Here is a 22,120-nt window from a genome sequence, read left to right as displayed (position 1 = left end):
ATTTTAAGAGAGGACCTGTGAAAAAACGAAAGAAATGCAAAAAAAACCCAATATTATGCTAACATGTGCTTTTTTGGGCAAAATTCCCAAGCTAAATTTTATATGGAAAATATCCAGAAATTTACCGGAAATTTACCGGAAACTTGCCACTCCTTCGCAACCCTAATAATAACATTTGGGGTAGCAACACATAGTTTTAATTGTTCACGAGACATTCAAATAGGTTTATATATCTGGCTGAATTACAACTGAAAAGACAAAAAAGTAAAAATTAACAAATAACAAAAGCCACTGAGGTAAGCTTTGGATAATAGCAAAGTACCCACTGTGAAAAAGCATTAGGGTACATATTAATTATAACTGTAGGTTACAATCTGCCAAAAATTAACAAGCTAGCAAAAGAGTTTTCACTCTGCGGGACAAGATGAATTCTACCCTGCGTCGGCTTTATATAATAAATCATTAGTTGAGATTCCAAATAAAGTACAAATGTCTTGATCAATCGTTGATATGCAAGTTTAATTAATTGTTTAGCAATATAAAGTTGGCTTTTTGCACAACATCTTTCAAGCAACTATAATACATTCGACTTTTTAAGTATATTTCCTTGCAATTAATTGTCTAATTTCTAAGCCTGTCCTGACGACCGCAGGTTAAATTTCCATTTTCTTTTGAACGTCAGGGCGAGTAAATACCAAGCAAAGGGAAACCAAATTTTGAAGATTAAGAAAACCATCATTGACGGCATTATGCTGCAATTCTTTCCTTGTAATAATTGGCAGCAGTAGTTCGACGATTGTATCTTCCAGCAGTTCAGACACACCGATCTCTCCTGAGCTTTTCCTTTTCAGTTCTCTGAACACAAAAATCAGAAGTTAGTTTAGATTATTGTTAGATACTTGACGACTATCATTAGTTCCTGATTTTGTTTTCAACCCAAATGCATATCTTTACCGTTTCACTTTGTGTTGCACCAATTCCAGGTGGAATTCTGCGACCATAATTATATTTTTGTACAAAGAACTAGAAGATGAACGATGTTTCCATAAATTTACGACATACCATTGGTTCCCTGCTGTAACTCCGTCAGGTGATCTGGCAATGTCGCTGAGAACTGACGTAACTAGCTGAAAATGGCCACATACCTGTTCATCTGGAGTTTCCCAGTAAGTGACAAGTGGTTTTCTCACTAAACCTGTTTAATCGGTTGTGGCTTGACATTCCTTGGGGGTTGACCCGCTCACCTTTCCTAACGTTGATGGGAAACACTGGGAACCCAATGAAAAATGGCATAAACGGGCAAAAACTTCGTTTGCGACCTTCCTCTGACGATTCCACCTATTCAATGTTGAAGTTAGGTGGGACATCGGTGGCATTCTGGACCACTCAGGGCCTTGGATATTAAATGTTCCTTCAGTCACAATTTAGGGTAAATTTGTTCCTGAAGAATTTAATTTCGCCGTTGTTCTCCCGACACCCCGTATAACTTTAGAGGTAGATCAGATGGATCTCGGGACATGACCAAAACGGTTAAAACCTACAATGCATAGCAATTCGCAATGCTCCTACTACAATTAAGTTGCGTGATTGGGTGAATCAGACAGGATCATTCCTCTTCCTCTTTTGGGGTATTCCTAGACACTTCTTCTTCCACTTCTTGTAAAGGAAATTTTAAAATGTAATACACCAGTAGACCAAATTGTTGGGGATCCTCTTCATCCTCCGCCGTAACTTCGACGAAATTCCCCCCTGTAAGCAATTTATTGTGGTAACCCCGAGGGAAATATCCGGACAAGCGGGAGGGTTCCGTTGATATTAGCTCGGTTTCACTTTAGACAAGCCTACATTAAAAAAATTATTGTTCAAATAATATATAAAATCTTACCATTCGAAATGAATTGTTTTATAGTAATCAACAATGATGATGGCCAGCATCAAAATTAGGAAAATAGCCAATATACATCGGGATATCAAACCAATTAGGGAAAAATTATTAGAGCCTGCAAGATGTAAATAAAGCAGAAGTACAGTCTTATATATTCATCTGGCTATCGGCATAATATCATTGGCCCTGAAATTATGGTATCGTCGAAAGCATACGCCATCATAATCCTTCTGAATGGCCCTGCAACTTCCGGGTTTCCGCATGCGCCTGCGCGTGCACAAAAACCCAGAACTTGGGATCTGTCAAGGTACACCTTGACAGATCTACGGAACCAAAAGTTAAATCATTTTCACTGGTGCAGAGTTGGGCTATTTGCCCATCATCTGCCCACCAATTGCCCACGAAACTCTTACGGCTGGTAAAAGCAGGCGTTGGATTTGCTTTCATCAGCGTAAGGGTTATTATAAATCTTAACTTAATAATTTTAAAATAAACAATGATGCATAGACACTAAAAATGTGTTAATGCAAAATGTTGACCTGGTTTAGTTGCCTTACTCTAAATACTGAGATATATTGGGCCGTATTTTCCGATCGGAGGCTTCCTGCATGCGGACGCCTCTTATCTGGAAAAATCTAAGGACTTACCTGAGGGCTCCCAAGGCGCGTATACTTCCGCTCCTGGGCCTCTCCAAATCGAAATGTGCAGGGATCACGGATCCCAGAGGCGCATGTGGCTCGCAGGTGTCCTGGGATCACGTGGAACATGGGGAGCCGACAGGAGAAGGGAATCTTCCTTCATACACTTGGCAGATAGACCATTAAAATATAAGAATGGAAATCACCTCAAATACACTGTAAAACATTAAATAAATTTAAAAAGCACATTTTAAGATGGGTTGAAATTACAATAAATTAAATATTTAAAAAAATTTAATTTTTTGAAAAAAATAATTGAAATTTTTTAGGCGGCTAAAAATAAACTTTCCTTTTTTAAAGTATTTTTATTTGATAAATCAGGAAAAAAATATTTTTTTAAACTTTTTTCAATTATGCTGGTAAAAGCAGGCCTTACACCTGCTTTTACCAAGCGTAAGATTTCTAAGGGTTCTCTGCGGGCAGAGAGCCTCCAGAAAGCGGAACTATCTGCCCGCAGAGGCCCTTCTCCAGGGCAGGCATCCGACCTGTCAAGTGCACTCTTGACAGATCGGAAATGCCGGTTTTCAGCGCATGCACTTGTCATGCCTGAAACCGGCATTTCCGATGTCCCTATGGGTGTTATATTTATTAAAAGAGTGTGCAATCAATAAATAATTAATTTCAACAGAATCCGATCACAAGTCCATCTTCTATATCTAGAAGATGTGTAATACAAATCTAAGTTACTGTGAAATCTGCTGCATCATCGGCTGATGCGTTGTCCTTGACGATCTAATCTTTGTAAAGCGGCCGAGTTCGGCCAAACAAGATCCCAATAGAGCACTTCAAACATTTATTTTCGTGAAATAAACTACCGATTCATTTTCCCAGTAGTATTGGCTTTAAAACTGAAGCAGGCTCCTTACGAAATCGTTATAAAGGAAAGTTAGGTTGACTAGCTCCCAATAAATTTTACCATAGATCTAAAAATATTCATGCAAATTTAAGTTTCACCTGCAAGACAATGAAGGGTGATAAAAGTTTGATTCCGTATAGCACCTTCGCCTTGAAGCGTCGTTCAAAGAGATGCGCAGAAATATCTACATTTCCATTCTTTTAAATTAAAAGGACGGAGGATCCATGCACCGCCTGTTCATAGTTTCTGACCAGCGTTTCCTATCATCCCTGCTCGCCTCCAAGCTGCCAATCCGCCGGAAAAAAGGCCCAACGGGTTGGATGTATCCTGTCACTCACGAGATTGACGGGGACCAATGCGTCATTACAAAATACGACAAAGACTGCTTCATAGATTCAGTCCAATAATTTCAATTGAAAGAGAGTTGTGAGAACTTTCTTTATGATTATTCCCTACAAGTTTCTAATTCAACATTTATGGGGAACAATCTAACAAACGATTGCCTCGAGAAAAGAATATGACACGTTCAATGTCTCAAATCTTGTTCTTTTTATTATTATATTTCGAAATGACTTAGAATCGCTTATGCCAGTTGAATGTCCCTTATGAAAAATAATCACATCATCTGCATACCATTCTGAACATACAAACTTAATTTTACAAACTGAGTATCTGAGCAGAAAATACTCACAATTTTATAATTTCTCTTTCTAATGATCGACACCTCTCTTAATGTCGTACCTATGAAAACAGTAGGTTAAAATGATCCCAGGTGCCTTGCTTGCCTAGGGACAGATTCGACTGCAACAATTCAAAGGAGGGCAAACAGATCCCGAGTTTGTTTTTGTTCAGGAATAGCCGGTGCTACTGTTAGGCCAATTGGGGAAGATTTGACTTTGGATGACAGTGTAAAATAGGCGTTAGCGAATCTTCACAATGGAAATGAAAATCGTGAGAAATTCAATTATGTTTGATTTACACTATCGCTCCAGGTTGAAATTACCCCCAAATTGCTTTAAATGGAGGCTGAACAGGGCATTCAAGCTGGTTCACTTATCTTCGCCCTCCACCTCAGATAAAGGATATAATTGGTGTTGACTCCCATAGTACATTTTCAACGCGAGAATTGCTGGCTTTGCGGGTGGGCTGCTACTTCTAGAAATCGCTCGATTTCCACTTCAAATGTCATAAATGAATAACAACATTTGGCAGGTTCGCTTAGGAGCGGCTGATCAGCAGAGTCACCTTTACTCCCGGGCTGCAAGTTAAAAATCTATCCCATTATCTATATTTGATGTCACTCCACTAATTAAGCTAATTTCCTACCGGTGCACAACTGGAAAGAGCAGTAAAAGCATCACACTGACTCTTTGTTGCGATTTACCTTGTTTTTCCCCATTTTTGTTTTTAGGCCTTTCAACATTGCCCCTTTCTTTGCTCTTTTTGGTTTACTTTAAAGCTTACTGCTGAATCCTGTTTGTCAAAACGTTTTGCTTGACACAAGGTAGCGGCATCGGGAATCGCTTGGTCTCATCTCAATACGAAATACAGCAACAAAAATGCATAATATCAAGGTGTTCCGCCAATAGGATGTGCAAGTGCCACATAAAGAAGCTTTCGGAGTACATTTCTGTGAGTTCGTAGAAAAAAAAAATTCCGTGTGTGATACTAAACGCACTGAGTGTGTACCAGTTGCATTTCAATGAAGGGAGAGCGGGAAACCGGTGGAAGTCCACTCTGAGGAGCGCAAAATTTGCTGGGCAATTGTGCTAACACCGCTACTTTACTGGTGGCAGAATTTCCGGCCGCAGCTTTTATGGAATCCAGGTCCCCATCAAAAATCTACCTAAAGCTGTGATACTCTGTTGCTCTCTGCAGCTTTACCGGTTTTATTTTCTCCAGACTCGGTAACCTACGTTACCTTATGACTAAACGTGCCCGCTAGCGTCCAATATGTGTCTCTGGGGACCAGATTTACATGAACAGTGATCCAACCAGTCCTTCTCCGCCACTGTCCACTGCTTGGATGGACTTGACCTCACCTTGAAAAACTTCTCTGTTAACTCCACTCACTTTTTCTCTATCAAGAGGTTACTGTGAGAAAGTACTTGCACGTTACGTGTGCCTTCATTTTTGCAGGATATGCGGAACTCTCTTTATTTCTGCCGTGCACAGGGTCCCTTTCTAACCTCTTACTTTGATGGCTGTATTGCTACTGTTTTCTGCTGATGTAGTTGATCTCTGATTCTTTCCTTCCCTCTGAGAAGCTTTCTGCATCGATCTCAGGTAATGGACATTCCACAGATCATCGCTTACAAATCTACTGACTCTAAAAAACACATTCCAACATGCCTTTCCCACTCTGCTTCATAGAAGGACTCCATCACTTTCTCCCACTTTACCTCTGTCATGTTTTCACTAATTACTCAAATTTCCATGCCAGAAAATCCAATGTTTGCACTTTAAGATGATGAACGGGATCCTTTACAGTTTTGCACTATCTCCCACACTTCAACATATGAACATAAGAAATAGGAGCAGGAGTAGGCCAATCGGCCCCTCCAGCCTGCTCCACCATTCAATAAGATCATGGCTGATCTGATCCTAGCCTCAAATCTTCTACCACTCTCCATCCCACCTGAACCCATGTGATCTCCCGGGAGAGGCGAAAAACCAACTAAAAAACCCAATGGCCAATTTGGGAGAAAAAATCTGGGAAATTCCTCTCTGACCCATCTAGGCAATCGAAATTCGTCCAGGAGATCACTCTGTCCCTATTTTTTCTACAGTACTTGCCTTCTGTAAAGGCGATCTCCAACCCAGCAAGGAACATGAATAAAACCATCTCCTGAAATCTAACACAGAATTAGAACACAAGAAGTAGGAGCACAACCAGGCTACACGGCCCCTGGGCCCGCTCCACTACCCACAGGGCCATGACCATTCCGAACCTAGACTCATGTCCAATATCCTGCCAGCTCCCCGTAACCCTTAATTCCCTTTACTTCTAGGAAACTATCGATTTCTGTTTTACATTTTTTTAATGATGAAGCTTCCACAGCTTTCTGGGGCAGCAAATTCCACAAACCTACCATCCTCTGAGTGAAGAAGTTTCTCCTCATCTCAGTTTTGAAAGAGCAGCCCCTTATTCTAAGATTATGCCCCCTAGTTCTAGTTTCACCCATCAATCGGAACATCCTCACCGCATCCACCCGATCAAGCCCCTTCACAAACTTATATGTTTCAATAAGATCGCTTCTCATTCTTCTGAACTCCAATGAGTAGAGTCCCATATCTCCTCATATGACCACCCCCTCATCCCCGGGATTAACCGAGTGAACCTTCTTTGTACTGACTTGAGAGCAAGTATGTCTTTTTTTAAGTATGGACACCAAAACTGTATGCAGTATTCCAGGTGCGGTCTCACCAATACCTTGTATAACTGCAGCAATACCTCCCTGTTTTTATATTCTATCCCCCTAGCAATAAAAGGCAACATTCCATTGGTCTCCTTGATCACTTGCTGCACCTGCATACTAACTTTTTGAGTTTCGTGCACCAGGACCCCCAGATCCCTTTGTACTACAGTACTTTCCAGTTTCTTGCCATTAAGATAATAACTTGCTCTATGATTTTTCCTGCCAAAGTGCATAACCTCACACTTTCCAGTATTGGATTCCATCTGCCAAATCTCTGCCCACTTATTTAGCCTGTCTATGTCACTTTGCAGGTTTTTTATGTCCTCCTCACTCACTTCTTTCCCTCCCATCTTTGTATCATTTGCAAACTTTGATATGTTACACTCGGTCCCCTCCTCCAAATCGTTAACATAGATTGTAAAGAGTTGGGGACCCAGCACTGACCCCTGCGGAACACCACTAGTTACTGATTGCCAGTCTGAGAATGAACCATTTATCCCAACTCTCTGCTTTCTGTTGGAGAGCCAATCCTCCACCCACGCCAGAATATTACCCCCAGTCCCGTGATTTTTTATCTTGAGCAATAATCTTTTGTGTGGCACCTTGTCAAATGCCTTTTGGAAGTCTAAATACACTACGTCCACTGGTTCTCCCTTATCCACACTGTATGTTACTTCCTCAAAGAACACAAGCAAATTTGTCAAACATGACTTCCCCTTCATGAAACCATGCTGAGTTTGTCCTATTAAATTATGTTTATTCAAATGTCCCGTTACCGTCTCCTTAATAATGAACTCTAACATTTTACCAACCACAGATGTTAGGCTAACAGGTCTATAGTTTCCAGCCTTCTGCCTACTACCCTTTTTAAATAAGGGTGTTACATTAGCAGTTTTCCAATCTGCTGGGACCTTTGCTGAGTCCAGGGAGTTTTGGAAAATTATTACCAATGCATCCACAATCCCTACCGTCACTTCCCTCAAGACCCTAGGATGTAAGCCATCAGGTCCAGGGGATTTATCCGGCTTGAGTCCCATTATTTTACCAAGTACCACTTCCTTAGTGATTTTAATCGTATTTAGCTCCTCTCCCCCTTGAGCCCCCTGTTTGTCCAGTGTTGGGATATTCTTAGTGTCCTCTACTGTAACGACTGATACAAAATATTTGTTCAGCGTTTTTGCCATCTCCATGTTTCCCACCATTAATTTACCAGTCTCATCCTCTAAGGGACCAACATTTACTTTAGCCACCCTTTTTCTTTTGATATAACTATAGAAACTTTTGCTTTCTGTTTTTATATTTTTGCTAATTTACTTTCATAATCTATCTTCCCTTTCTTAATCAATCTTTTAGTTATTTTTTGCTTTGTTTTAAAGACTTCCCAATCTTCTATCTTCCCACTAGATTTGGCTACCTTATATTCCCTTGTTTTTAGTCGGATACTATCCTTAATTACTTGACAGCCACAGAAGGCTATCTTTTCTTTTACACCCTTTTTTCCTCAGTTGAATTTGTTTTTTTTGGAAGTTGTAAAGTAACTCCTTAAATGTACACCACTGATCATGTACTGTCTTACCCTTTAATCTATTTTCCCAGTCCACTCTAATCAATTCCGCTCTCATACCTTCATAGTCTCCTTTATTCAAGCTCAGCACGCTTGTTTGAGATCCAACCTTCTCACCCTCTACTTGAATATGGAATTCAACCATGTTATGGTCACTCGTTCCAAGGGGATCCTTTATTAGGTCATTTTTAATTAATCTTCTCTCATTACACAGGACCAAATCTAAGGTTGCTTGCCCCCTGGTCGGTTCAGTTACATACTGCTAAAGAAACCGATCCCTAATACACTCAATGAACTCATCCTCAAGGCTGCTCTGCCCAATTTGATTTGTCCAGTTAATATGATAGTTAAAATCCCCCATGATTATAGCTGTTCCCTTATTACAAGCCTCAACTATTTCCTGATTAATACTCCATCCAACAGAGTTGCAACTGTTCGGAGGCCTACAGACTACGCCCACTAGTGTTTTTTTTCCCTTTATTATTCCTTATCTCCACCCAAACTGTTTCACTATCGTGCCCCTTTGACCCAATATAATTTCTCTGTATTATAGTGATTCCTTCCTTTATTAACATAGCCACCCCAACTCTCCTCCCTGCAGCCATGTTTCTGTAATGGCCACAAGATCATACCCATATGTAATTATTTGTGCCATTAACTCATTCATTTTGTTACGAATGCTACGTGCATTCAGATAAAGAACTTTCAAATATATTTTGTGACACTTAGTTACTGTTTTTTCCCGTTTCACTACTTTACCTTTGACGCCATACCGTCAGTCCCTTCCTGACACGTTCTGTTTTTTAATTTCCCCACTGCTACCTTGTCTATGACCTTCTCCATTGTCATTTCTGATATTTGCTCTCTAGAAACCTCCCCCGCACTAATTAGTTGAAAGCCCTCTCTACAGCCCTAGTTATATGATTCACCAGGACTCTCGTCCCAGCGCTGGCCAAGTGGAGTCCTTCCCAATGGAACAGCTCCCTCCTGTCCCAGTTCTCGTGCCAGTGTCCCAAGAAGCAAAACCCATTTCTCCCACACCAGTCTTTGAGCCACTCATTTAACTCTATAATTTTATTTATCCTAGCCAAATTCGCTCGTGGCTCAGGTAATAACCCAGAGATTATTACCCTTGAGGTTCTGTTTTTTAATTTGACCCCTAGCTGCTCATACTCCTTTTACAGAACCTTCTTCCTTGTCCTATCTATGTCGTTTGTACCAACATGGACCACGACAACTGGATCCTCCCCCTCCCATTCCAAGTTTCTTTCCAGCCCAGAAGATATGTCCTTAACCCTGGCACCGGGCAGGCAACACAGCCTTCAGGACTCCCGCTCTTGACTGCAGAGAACCCTATCTATCCCCCTAATGATACTATCCCCTACCACTGCAACATTTCTTTTTACTCCCTCCACTTGAATGGCCCCCTGTACCACGGTGCTGTGGCCAGGTTGCTCATCCTCCATGCAGTCCCCGCTCCCGCCCTCACAGGGTGTAAGAACCTCAACCCTGCTTGACAAGAGCAAGGGCTGTGGCTCCTTCAACACTACATCCTGGATCCCTGTACCTGCCTCACTTGTAGTCACACCGTCCTGTCCCTGACCACGAACTACACCTGAAGTAATTAATTTCATAGGTGTGACCACCTCCTGAAACATATAGTCCAGGAACTTCTCCCCCTCCCTGATGTGTCGCTGTGTCTGAAGCTCGGTCTCAAGCTCTTTAACATGGAGCTTGAGTTCCTCCAGCAGCAAACACTTTTCACAAATGTAATCACCATGAGCCTCAATGGGGTCCACCAGCTCCCACATTTTGCAACAGTGACACTTCACCTGTTCACCCATATCTGTGTAATTAATTAAATGTCTTATTATTAGTTATGAAGACCCTCTTCCCCGATATAGATGATAATATTACACCACTATTTAATAGGACTTACCAACTTAAAGGTATAGAAGAGAAGGAAGAGGACTTAACAACCAGCTGATCACCAACCTCCCTCGTGAATGCTGTCTGGGGGACCTGTCTGGTTGAATTGTCTCGCTGCTCTGCCTCCGCAGTGTTGGATTAGCCTGAGAGTGGGAAGCAAAACAGAGCAAAAACACCCACTCACCTCCCACTTGTCCGAACTCTCCCACTTACCAAACTCTACTTACACTCAATGCGACCGCACTCAGCGCTACCACACTAAGCCCGCCCCTTTTTATACCCAGATTCTACTTCCAGTTCAAACTCCCCAACAGCTTAATTTACACTAAATAATTAAACTTACTTCAAATAATTCACTTTTTTACTCACAAAAATTCAGTAAATGCACTTAAAAGGCTTTTTCTGCCACTTACCAAAGTCTGCTTAAACTCAAAGCGACTTGCACTCAATGGAAATAAAAATCGAGAAAAGGCAAAAACAGGCTGCTGACTCACCTTTACCCATTTTGCACTGATGCACTGATTCACAATTACCGCCAATGTCTTACCTGTCACACAACGGCCAACTGGTTGGAACATTCACTTTTGTAGCAGCATACATTCGATAGATCCTCTATTTCTCCACAGCAGGGGTTGTTTCAGATATGGTGTGGGTATAAGAGATTAGCTTGCAAAGTTAAAGCACATGGGATTGGGGTAAGGTACTGTCTTAGATAGAGAACTGGTTGGCAGACAGGAAGCAAAGAGTTGGAATAAACGGGTCTTTTTCCAAGTGGCAGGCAGTGACTAGTGGGGTACCGAAGGGATTGGTGCTAGGACCCCGGCTATTCAAAAGATAAATAAATGATCTAGACGAGGGAACTACATGCCCACAGCAGCAGCAGTGGCAGTGCGGACCTGGGAGGAGCGGCCGCAGTGATAAAATGCGAGCCCGAGGTGCAGGTAGGACCTACAGCAGCAGCAGCTGCAGTGCAGACCTGGGAGGAGTGGCGGTGGTGATAAAATGCAAGCCCGAGGTGGTGGAGCAGGTAGGCCCCACAGCAGCAGCAGCAGCAGTTCGGACCTGGGAGGAGTGGCGGCGGTGATAAAAGGCGAGCCCAAGGCACAAGTAGGTCCCACAGCAGCAGCAGCGGCAGTGCGGACCTGGGAGGAGCTGCAGTGGTGATAAAAGGCGAGCCCGAGGCGGCGGAGCAGGTAGGCCCCACAGCAGCAGCAGCTGCAGTGCTGACCTGGGAGGAGTGGCGGCGGCGATTAAAGGCGAGCCCAAGGTGCCGGTAGGCTTACCAATCTCAGAGCTCCGAGAGTGGAAGAGAGAAGTAAAACGTAATCGAGGTGTGACATCAGCAGAAAGCAGATAAGTGATTGGTTGGTGAGCATTTCTCTCTTCCTCGTTTTTTACAAACTTAAATTTTGTGGTTTATAGTTTCTAGGGTCTCTGTTGTGTAGCTGGGACGGCTGTTAAATAAGGGCCCTTGAGTATATCATTTAATTGTATTGTAATTGGTGGGATTGCTTTGATTTAATTTAATTTAAATTAATTAAAGGGTAAGTCATGGCTGGACAGCTCGGTGCCATGGTATGCTCCTCCTACACTATGTGGGAAATCAGGGACACTTCCTGTGTCCCTGATGACCATGTGTGTGGGAAGTTTATCCAGCTGCAGCTACAGGCAGACCACATTGTGGTGCTGGAGCTGCGAATGGATGCATTCTGGAGCATTTGCGATGCTGAGGACGTCGTGCATAGCATGATTAGAGAGTTGGTCACACCGCAGGTTAAGGATGCACAGGCAGCAAGAGAAGGGGTGACCACCAGGCAGAGTAGTAGGCGCAGGCAAGTAGTGCAGGGGTCCCCTGTGGCCATCCCCCTCTCAAACAGATTTACTGATTTGGGTATTGCTGAGGGAGATGGCTTATCAGAGGAAGGTAGCAGCAGCCAATTTCCTGGCACGCTGGGTAGTTCTGCTTCACAGGACGGGAGGAAAAAGAGTGGGAGAGCTATAGTGATAGGGGATTCTATTGTAAGGGGAATAGATAGGCTTTTCTGCGGCCTCAAACAAGACTCCAGAATGGTATGTTGCCTCCCTGGTGCAAGTGTCAAGGATGTCTCATAGCGGCTACAAAGCATTTTGGAAGGGGAGGGTGAACAGCCAGTTGTCGTGGTGCATATAGGTTCCAACGAGTGGGGTAAAAAACGGGCTGGGGTCTTAAAAGCTGAATATATGGAGTTAGGAGGGAAATTTAAAAATAGGACCTCAAATGTAGTAATCTCAGGATTGCTACCAGTGCCACGTGCCAGTCAGAGTAGAAAAAGAAGGATATTGCAGATGAATACGTGGCTAGAGGAATGGTGCAAGGGGGAGGAATTCAAATTCCTGGGACATTGGAACTGGTTCTGGGGAGTTGGTTTCAGTACACAATGGACAGTTTGCACCTGGGCAGAACTGGGACCCAGGTCCTAGGAGGAGAGTTTGCTAGTGCTTTGGGGGAGGGTTTAAACTAAAATGGCAGGGTGTTGGGAAACTGTGCAGGGAGGCAGAGGAAAGGAAAACAAGAATAGAAGCAAAAGACAGAGAGGAGAAAAGCAAAAGTGGCAGTCAGAGTAATCAAGAGTTTAAATCACACATGGCCACAGTAAATAATAATTCAAAAAGTCTAAGAGTGTTAAAAAAACAAGCCTGAAGGCTTTGTGTCTTAATGCGAGGAGCATTCGTAATAGGGTGGATGAATTAGCTGTGCAAATAGATGTAAACGGATTTGACATGATTGGGATTATGGAAACATGGCTCCAGGGTGACCAGAGCTGGGAACTCAATATCCAGGGGTATTCAATATTCTGGAAAGACAGGCAAAAAGGAAAAGGAGGTGGGTAGCATTGCTGGTTAAAGATGAGATTAACACAATTATAACGAAGGATATTAGCTCTGATGATGTGGAATCTGTATGGGTATAGCTGAGAAATACCAAGGGACAGAAATGTTAGTGGGAGTTGTATACAGACCTCCAAACAGTAATGCGGAGGTTGGGGATGGCGTTAAATGGGAAATTAGAGAAGCGTGCAATAAGGGAACAGCAGTTATCATGGGTGACTTTAATCTACATGTAGATTGGGCTAACCAAATTAGTAACAATACTGTGGAGGAGAAATTCCTGGAGTGTATACGGGATGGTTTCCTGGACCAATATGTCGAGGAACCAACTAGAGATCAGGCCATCTTAGACTGGGTATTATGTAATGAAAAAGGAATAATTAGCAATCTTGTCATGCGAGGACCTTGCGGCGGAGCAATCATAATATGATAGAATTCTTCATTAAGATGGAGATGAAGTATTTGACTCAGAGACTAGGGTCCTGAATTTAAATAAAGGAGACTACGGTGGTATGAGGTGCGAGTTGGGTAGATTGATTGGGGAATGTTACTCAAAGGGTTGACGGTGGATAGGCAATGGCAAACATTTAAAGATCGCATGGATGAACTACAGAATGTGTTCATCCCTGTTTGGCATAGAAATAAAACAAAAATGGTGAAGCAACCGTGGCTAACAAGGGAAATTAGGGATAGCATAAGATCCAAGGAGAGGACATATAAATTGGCCGGAAAAAGCAGCACACCTGAGGATTGTGAGGAGTTTAGGATTCAACAAAGGAGGACAAAGGGATTAATTAAGAGGGGGAAAATAGAATATGAGAGTAAGCTTTCAAGAAACATAAAAACTAATTGTAAAAGCTTCTATAGATATGTGAAGAGAAAATGATTGGTGAAGTCAAGCGTAGCTCCCATGCAGTAAGAATCAGGGGAATTTATAATGGGGAACAAAGACATGACTGACCAATTAAATACATACTTTGGTTCTGTCTTCACAAAGGAGGACTCAAATAACCTCCAGAGATATCGGGGAACATAGTGTCTAATGAGAGGGAGGATCTGAAAGAAGTCAGTATTTGTAAGGTAATGGTGTTAGGGAAATTGACGGGATTGAAGGCCAATAAATCCCCAGGGCCTCATTATCTACATCCTAGTGTACTTAAGGAAGTGGCCCTAGAAGCAGTATATGCACTGCTGGTCAGCTTCCAAAATTCTAAAGAATCTGGAACAGTTCCCATGGATTGGAGGATAGCTAATTTTACCCGACTATTCAAAAAAAGGTGGTAGAGAGAAAACGGGGAATTATAGGCCAGTAAGCCTGACATCAGAAGTGGGAAAATGTTAGTTCCATTATAAAAGATGTAATAGCAGAGCACTTGGAAAACAGTGACAGGATCAGACAAAGGCAACATGGATTTACAAAAGGTAAATCGTGCTTGACTAATCTAATGTAATTTTTTGAGGATGTAATTTGTAAAATAGATACGACAGAACCAGTGCATGTGGTGTATTTGGACATTTAGCAGGATTTCGATAAAGTCCCGCATAAGAGATTAGCGTGAAAAGTTAAGGCACATGGGATTGGGGGCAGGGTACTGACTTGGATAGAGAACTGGTTGGCAGACAGGAAGCAAACAGTTGGAATAAACGGGTCTTTTTCTGAGTGGTGGGCAGTGAATAGTGTTGTATCGCAGGGATCCATCCTAGGACCCCAGCTATTCAATATATATAGTAATGATCTAGACGAGGGAACTAGATGTAATATCTACAAGTTTTCAGATCACACAAAGCTGGGTGGGCGCGTGTGCTGTGAGAAGGATGCTGAGAAACTCCAGTATGATTTGGATAGGTTGGGTGATTGGGCAGATGCATGGCAGATGCAGTATAATGTGGATAAATGCAAGGTTATCCACATTGATGGCAAAAACAGAAAGGCAGATGATTATCTGAACGTCAATAGATTGGGAGAAGGGGAAGTGCAACGAGACCTGGGTGTCCTTGTGCAACAGTTGCTGAAGGTAAGTATGCAGGTGCATCAGGCGGCTAAGAAGGCAAATGGTATTTTGGCCTTCGGAGCGAGAGGGTTTGAGTACAGAAAAAAGATGTCTTGCTGCAGTTGTACAGGGCCTTGGTGAGAGCACATCTTGAGTATTGTGTGCAGTTTTGGTCGCCTTACCTGTGGAAGGATGTTCTTGCCATGGAGGGAGTGCAGCGAAGATTCACCAGACTGATACCTGGGATGGCACGAATGACGTATGAGGAGCGAATGGGTCGATTGTGCTTATACTCGCTGGAGTTTAGAAGAATGAGAGGGGATCTCATTGAAACTTATAAAATTCTAACAGGACTTGACAGACTAGATGCAGGAAGGATGTTCCCGATGGCGGGTGAGTACATAACCAGGGGTCACTCTCTAAGGATATGGGATAAGCCATTTAGGACAGAGATGAGGAGGAATTTCTTCACCCAAAGAGTAGTGAACCTGTGGAATTCTCTACCACAGAAGGCAGTTGAGGCCAATTCATTAAATATATTCAGGAAGGAATTAGATATATTTCTTAACGCTAAAGGGATCAAGGGATATGGGGAGAAGGCAGGGTCAGGGCACTGATTTTTAATGATCAGCCATGATCTCATTGAATGGCGGAGCAGGCTCGAGGGGCAGAATGGCCTTCTCCTGCTCCTATCATCTATGTTTCTATGTAATATCTCCAAGTTTGCAGACAACACAAAGCTGGGTGGGCGTGTGTGCTGTGCGAAGGATGCAGAGAATCTCCAGTATGATTTGGACAGGATGGGTGAATGGGCAGATCCGTGGCAAATGCAGTATAATGTGGAATAATGCGAGGTTATTAACTTTGGTGGCAAAAACAGGAAGACAAATTATTATCTGAACGGCAATATAATGGGAAAAGGGGAAGTTCAATGAGACCTGGGTGTCCTTGTGCACCAGTCGCTGAAGGTAAGCATGCAGGTGCAACAGGCGTTTAAGAAGGCATATGGCATGTTGGCCTTCAAAGCGAGAGAATTCGAGTACTGGAGCAAGGATGTTTTGCTGCAGTTGTGCAAGGCCTTGGTGAGACCACAGCTTGAGTATTATGTGCAGTTTTGGTCACCTTATCTGAGGAAGGATGTTCTTGCCATGGAGAAAGTGCGACGAAGGTTCACCAGACTGATACATGGGATGGCAGGGATGACGTATGAGGAGAAATTGGGAAGATTAGGCTTATATTCGCTAGAATTTAGAAGAATGAGAGGTGATCTCATTGAAACTTATAAAATTCTAACAGGACTAGAAAGACTAGATGCAGGAAGAATGCTCCCGATGATGGGGGAGTCCAGAACCAGGGGTCACAGTCTAAGGATAAGGGGTAATCCATTTAGGACTGAGATGAGGAGGAATTTCTTCACCCAGAGAGTGGTGAACCTGTGGAATTCTCTACCACACAGGGCAGTTGAGGCCAATTCATCAAATGCATTCAAGAAGAAGTTAGATATATTTCTTAAGGCTACAGGGATCAAGGGATATGGGGAGAAAGCAGGGACATGGTACCGAATTTGGATTTTCAGCCATGATCTCATTAAATGGCGGAGCAGGCTCGAGGGGCCGAATGGCCTACTCCTAACATCTATGTTTCTATCGATATCGGTGTCTCATGGAAGGTGGATTGATTTTTAGATATATGTCGTCAGAAAATAGTGTTGCCTGATGTCTGAACCGATGCTCTGTGATTTTCTGTTATCAGGAAAGGCGCTAGAACAAGTTAACATTTTAACTAAATTATGTTGCAGTTGCACTCTGTTTTATGATTGACTATTTGTTTCGTTCCTCTCCTATCCTTCTATTTTCTCCTTATTTCTGCATTTTGATATAGATATTACGCCATTTATTTTTACTTTACGCTACTTACACGCTCTGATATCCATTAAAGTCTCTCTATTGCCTCACTGATGTTTCATAGCATCTAACTGTTTTCTTTAAGCACTTGATACGCAATATTAGTCCGTCTTGGCAACTGGATTGCATTGACATTCTAGTGAGCGATCTCCTCTCTTCACCCTCTCTATTTTTCCAAACTTATACGAGATCGGTTCATCTTTCAGGCTTCTCTTTTGATGAACAAATACCCACCAGAACATGTGAAATGTATTTTATCACCACAGATGCGGACTAGTCTTTTGTGGAGTTACTCTAATTTTCATTTTTATTAGGGATTTCCAACTTTAGCCCTTTATGATTAGATTTTATTTTGCATCTTTAAGGTATGCCATTTGCCTGCAGCAGCCTATTGACAGGGGTATATTGAAATTAAAATCAAATAACAACGTGTTATTTATTGTAAAGAAGCTCAGACCGTGCCTGAAAGGTTTTTTATTTATTCGGAGCTTAACCACAAGCTTAGCCTCAAGCTATGTTAAGTCTTACAAATAAAACATGCTCAATTAGGCCTCCGTACAGCTGGATATGAAGCTGACAGATTGAGAGCAGAACTCTAATAACATTTGAAGAATCAGAGATAAAGGCCAAGAAATTCGGGTCGGAAGCTTCCCGCGGATACAAGGCTCCGACCTGCACTTACCTTGCGTGCCGGCCATTGAGCTGTGGGCCCGCATGGTATTCTGATCCTGGGCCTCCTCCAACTGCCGGCACACAGTGCTTGCGTATGGAGGGACACAGTTAGTTCGAAGCGTCCCCTGGGATCACGTGGGCCGTAGCGAGCTAATGGTAGCAGGGAATCCTTCATTCATAAATTTGACAGGAAGAGCTGTCAAACCTATAAATAATATAAGCACCAAAAAATAATTAAAACTTCATATCAATAAAAAAATCACATTTTTAAAATAACTATAAATTACATGAAATAACTATTTTAAACAATAATTTAAATTTTTGAAAAAAATAATTACATTTTCTAACTTGGCTGAAAATAAACTTACCTTTATTTAGCATATTTAAAAATAACAAATCTGTAGAAAAAGTGTTTCAATTTTAATTAATTCATCACTTACCTTGTTTAAAAGTGTAACTGCTGGAGACTTACCCTCCCGGAGAACCCTGCAAAGAAAATGTAAGTTCCATGCGCATGCGCTGCCTCTCCGGCGCAGGCGTTCCACCTGTGAATCCCTTCTTTCAGGGGAACGGAAGTTCCGGTTTCCCGTGCATGTGCAGTGCATGCACGAAACCGGCACTTTCATTGGGCCTACCGGTGAGTACCCAGCGCATACTCGCGCGTGGGGACCCAAATTTCTGGGCCAATGTTATCCAAATCGGGAGCAGTACATTGAAATTTTGGCTACATTTTAAAAATTATGAAAATTGGGCCAGATATTCCGACCCCCACGGGTGGGTACGAGGTGTGTACGCGCCCGTAGGGGCCTCACAAGTGCCAGTTTCAGGAATGTGAAGCGCATGCACTCAAACCTGACATTTCCGATAATGCCCGGGAAAAGTGCTTCTGCGGGTGGAGAGTTCCGCTTTCTGCACAACCTCCGCCCACTGAAAACCTTTAAAAATCTTACGCCTGGTAAAAGCAGGTGTAAGTCCTGCTTTTACCAGCATAAGTGTTTAAAAAATGAAACAATACAATTGTTTCACTCATTTTCAATTTAAAAATATTTAGCTCCGTAAAAATCTTTAATTATTTTTTTCCAAAAATTTCATTTTTGTTTAAAGTTTTTAATTTGTTGTAATTTCAAATACGTGATGTTTTTAAAAAGTATGTAATGTTCAACTGTGTTTTTTAACGTGATCCTTATTCACACTTTTGACACATTTATGCATAGAGACCTGTCAAAATTGTGAAGGCGATTCCCTTCTTTGATTTGTTCCCCATGGTGCACGTGTTCCCAGGAACGCTTTCGAACCGCATTTTCCCCTGGGATAGCTGGGCCTCTGCGCGGACGGACCAGGAGCATCCCAGGATCGGAAGTGTTGAGACCTACGGAGCCGACAGGTAAGTGCGTAGATTTTCCCGATCGGAGGCATCCGCACGCAGGAAGCCTCCGATTGGAAAATCCGGCCGAAAGTATAATTCAGCGCTTCACCGATATCACGCCGGGTATCAGGATAACCTCATGGGAATTTCATCCCACAAAATTCCAGTAATCTAACGATGATGTTTCCTATCTGTTACAACCCAGTAACTGCAGTGTTGAAGCATCCCAAGCTGCAATAGTTGTGGTTATGTTTCCTGTATCATTGGATTGAAAGTAAATACCTGCGGGTTGCCATGCTCCGGCATCTTACCTGGGTTCGAAATTGACACCAAATGAACAGCTAATTTCGGAGTCTGAAGCGTGGGATGAGATACCAAACAAGTATAATAGGTCCCTTTCTGGACTTCCTGTGTCTCTTGCAGAATACTGGAAGCTTCATATAGTCCCGCTGCGTTAAAATGCTTCGTGGTTTTTATCCCGGTTATAACGTTGCTTTCATTTTTGTACTTGCTGAAGGTGATAATCTCCGGGTAAAAGTCAACCGTTTCACATACGAGAAGAAGATAAATGTTTGACTTTCGACTGGATATTTTGGAGATAATAGTCGGGGAAGCTGGCGGAGCTATAGAGGGATGCAGAGAAAAGCAAAAATAACGATGTTTTAAATATAGTAGATTATTTACTTTTACAAAATTCAAATCAAATGAGAGGATTCGTAAACAGCATTTGCTTTTTGCATTTAATTGAATTCAGCTGACTGGACGGCCATCTGTTACTTTCATAAATAACATTTATAGAGTGTTCACTCGCGTCCCTCACAAGCATCACACAAATCTCACCGACAGGCAATTACCTTCAAGAGCAATAATCGTTGTAATGTTGACAACAACAACGCCCGTGCTTCAACCAGTAATCCCACAAATAGCAATGACAGATCATCTGTTTTTATTGGTACGTATTAACTTTGGGAAACATACCATGAAAACTGCTTGCATTTATTTAAAAAGATTGTGTGACCGTTCCTTCCCAGAAAGGAACGCACACAGACTTGGTTGGTTAGCTGACCCCAAATAACAGTAATCATTCACTACTAAACTAAAGCGTCAGACTAGATTAATTCCTTAAATCCTGCAATATAGCTGAATGAAAGTTCTGGAATGTGCACAGCAGTTATCCGCTTTCTCTCCCGCTCCCGCTAACCAGAGACAGATCCGCACAAACGGCATACAGTTTATGTTTATACACAAACAAACATACCCGTTCATTCAGCTTTGACGCCGATATTGCGCCAAATTCTGCCGAAAAGGTATTGGGCAATACTGAGAATGTGCAATGGGCTACAGATATGCATTTCATTATCTTATAATAATAATAAAGTTTATATGTACAATCTTTGCCTCAGCTCCGGAATATTTAAAAAGCTATTTCTCAGTAACAAAAAATCCGATATTGCGAGCTGCAATGTTTCAATCACTGGACTGAGAGACGCCGTCAACTGAGAATCATCAAATTCGACCGGCTTTTGTGGCATCGCTTATTGACTCGTTATATTGGTGAACGGCTGGAGATCATTTATGTATAACATGACTTTTAGGGAATATTCTGACATCACTGCTTGGTATTAGTTCTGGAATTATATTAAGTCTTTATAGTCGATATTAGAGTTTCAAACGATCAAACGTTCAGCCTTAATCGTCGCGATAATCTGCCCAATGTGACACTTTTCAGAATCACACCTGTACAAAATTATGGACGGCCAAATACATTGTTTGTCCAGCTCATGATTAAAATGTGTACGTTGAAATCATTTCATTTAGGTATCTATCGTGAATATTGAGGATTAATATACAAGTCACAAAACACAAAGGATCCACGATAATAGTTAAATAAGAACCAGATCACTCCAACGTGCTTATTCATCTTTTCAGTTATTTGAATTATCTGTGAGAGAATTCCCTGCAATGCCACCTGCCATGGATAACAAGCGTTGATCCAGTTCCGTTTCTGGTCATTTTTCTCAGATGTTTGAATCCGCAGTAATAAACCCCAGAGTCCTGGAAACGGACATCAAGGATCTGCAAGGAGCCCTGTCCTTTCCTAATGAAATATTGTTTCCGCTTGTCTGAGCTCGGTTGCAAAAATATAATTTTACCAGGTCTCCACCAGAAAACATTCACTTCTGAGTTATCTGGAAAAGGAGGGAACGCACAAGCGAAGATAATGCTTGCACCGGCCGTCACAATCTGGTGTTGGGGGCTTTGGGACACTTGGAATAAGGCGTCGCCAAAAACTGTGGAAGAAAAATAAAGACATGCAGACATCAATTAAACATATCAGACCTGACGGAAATGGGTGCTAGACAGAGGTAGATGGTCGCACCGGAATAGACAGAAACTGGATTTACAAGGCGATTACCGAAAATACCAGTCGAGAAAATCCCCAGGATCACCATGCACCGAAGTACAGCACGAACAGACATATTGAGTAAAGTAAGTTACCATTTGCTGCCAATCAACAAAAATCTTTTTTTTTAGAGAGGTCGGGTTTCCTCTAATCCGCTATAAATTATGAATCAATGGCGTGCACACCACCCATTAACAGCAGCCGTGTAATGAGAGAAATGAAGGGATGAAGAGATGAACAGAAACGTGTGGGTGTCACTGTGAACATTGCATAACTTGAAACATCACGCACAGCAGCTTTTAGGTGAAATAATACAAAGACCACACTGGTCACCATTGTATCCGGTATATCGGTTGAAAGCAACTTTGGCCTCAACAATTGACTTACAAGACGGTTTTCTGTATCACACAGGTGACTAAAGTATATGCTTTGACCAAAGAAAGTGCCAAGAAACTGTCACTTAATACAAAAAGAGATTGCAATTGCTGCTTTAGCCGATATCTCGTTCTTACCCAAGGCGGCCAAACATTTCCACTTCAAATGCCAATGCAGTTTTATCTTGTT

At 42.2% G+C, this 22,120-nt stretch overlaps 1 protein-coding gene across 1 annotated transcript; it reads right to left on the bottom strand.

Annotated features, from left to right (window-relative positions):
* Nucleotides 1-242: 242 nt before the first annotated feature.
* On the bottom strand, nucleotides 243-21,632 carry LOC147116187 (kin of IRRE-like protein 3). Its single transcript, XM_085992017.1, has 7 exons — nucleotides 21,578-21,632; nucleotides 21,126-21,443; nucleotides 19,464-19,775; nucleotides 1,886-2,000; nucleotides 955-1,023; nucleotides 696-855; nucleotides 243-248 (listed from the first exon to the last, which is right to left on the bottom strand). The coding sequence occupies exons 1-7, from the start codon at nucleotides 21,630-21,632 to the stop codon at nucleotides 243-245; spliced, it is 1,035 nt and encodes a 344-aa protein (XP_085848143.1).
* Nucleotides 21,633-22,120: the final 488 nt, after the last annotated feature.

Source organism: Somniosus microcephalus, chromosome 6 (genome assembly GCF_052327205.1).
Source record: "Somniosus microcephalus isolate GS21.2 chromosome 6, FLI_Smic_1.0, whole genome shotgun sequence".
NCBI classification, from domain to species: Eukaryota; Metazoa; Chordata; class Chondrichthyes; order Squaliformes; family Somniosidae; genus Somniosus; species Somniosus microcephalus.
This window is presented reverse-complemented; position numbering and strand designations above follow the sequence as displayed.

Bases quoted from the DNA above. Each gene is read 5' to 3' on its own strand.
- LOC147116187 (XM_085992017.1), bottom strand. From the start codon at position 21,632: ATGTCTGTTCGTGCTGTACTTCGGTGCATGGTGATCCTGGGGATTTTC. The intron at 1,024-1,885 runs GTAAGATTTTAT...TTCATCTTCTAG, and splicing joins AAAACAATTCATTTCGAATG to TTCTTTGTACAAAAATATAA. The intron at 856-954 runs GTAAAGATATGC...TTTTGTGTTCAG, and splicing joins GTGCAACACAAAGTGAAACG to AGAACTGAAAAGGAAAAGCT.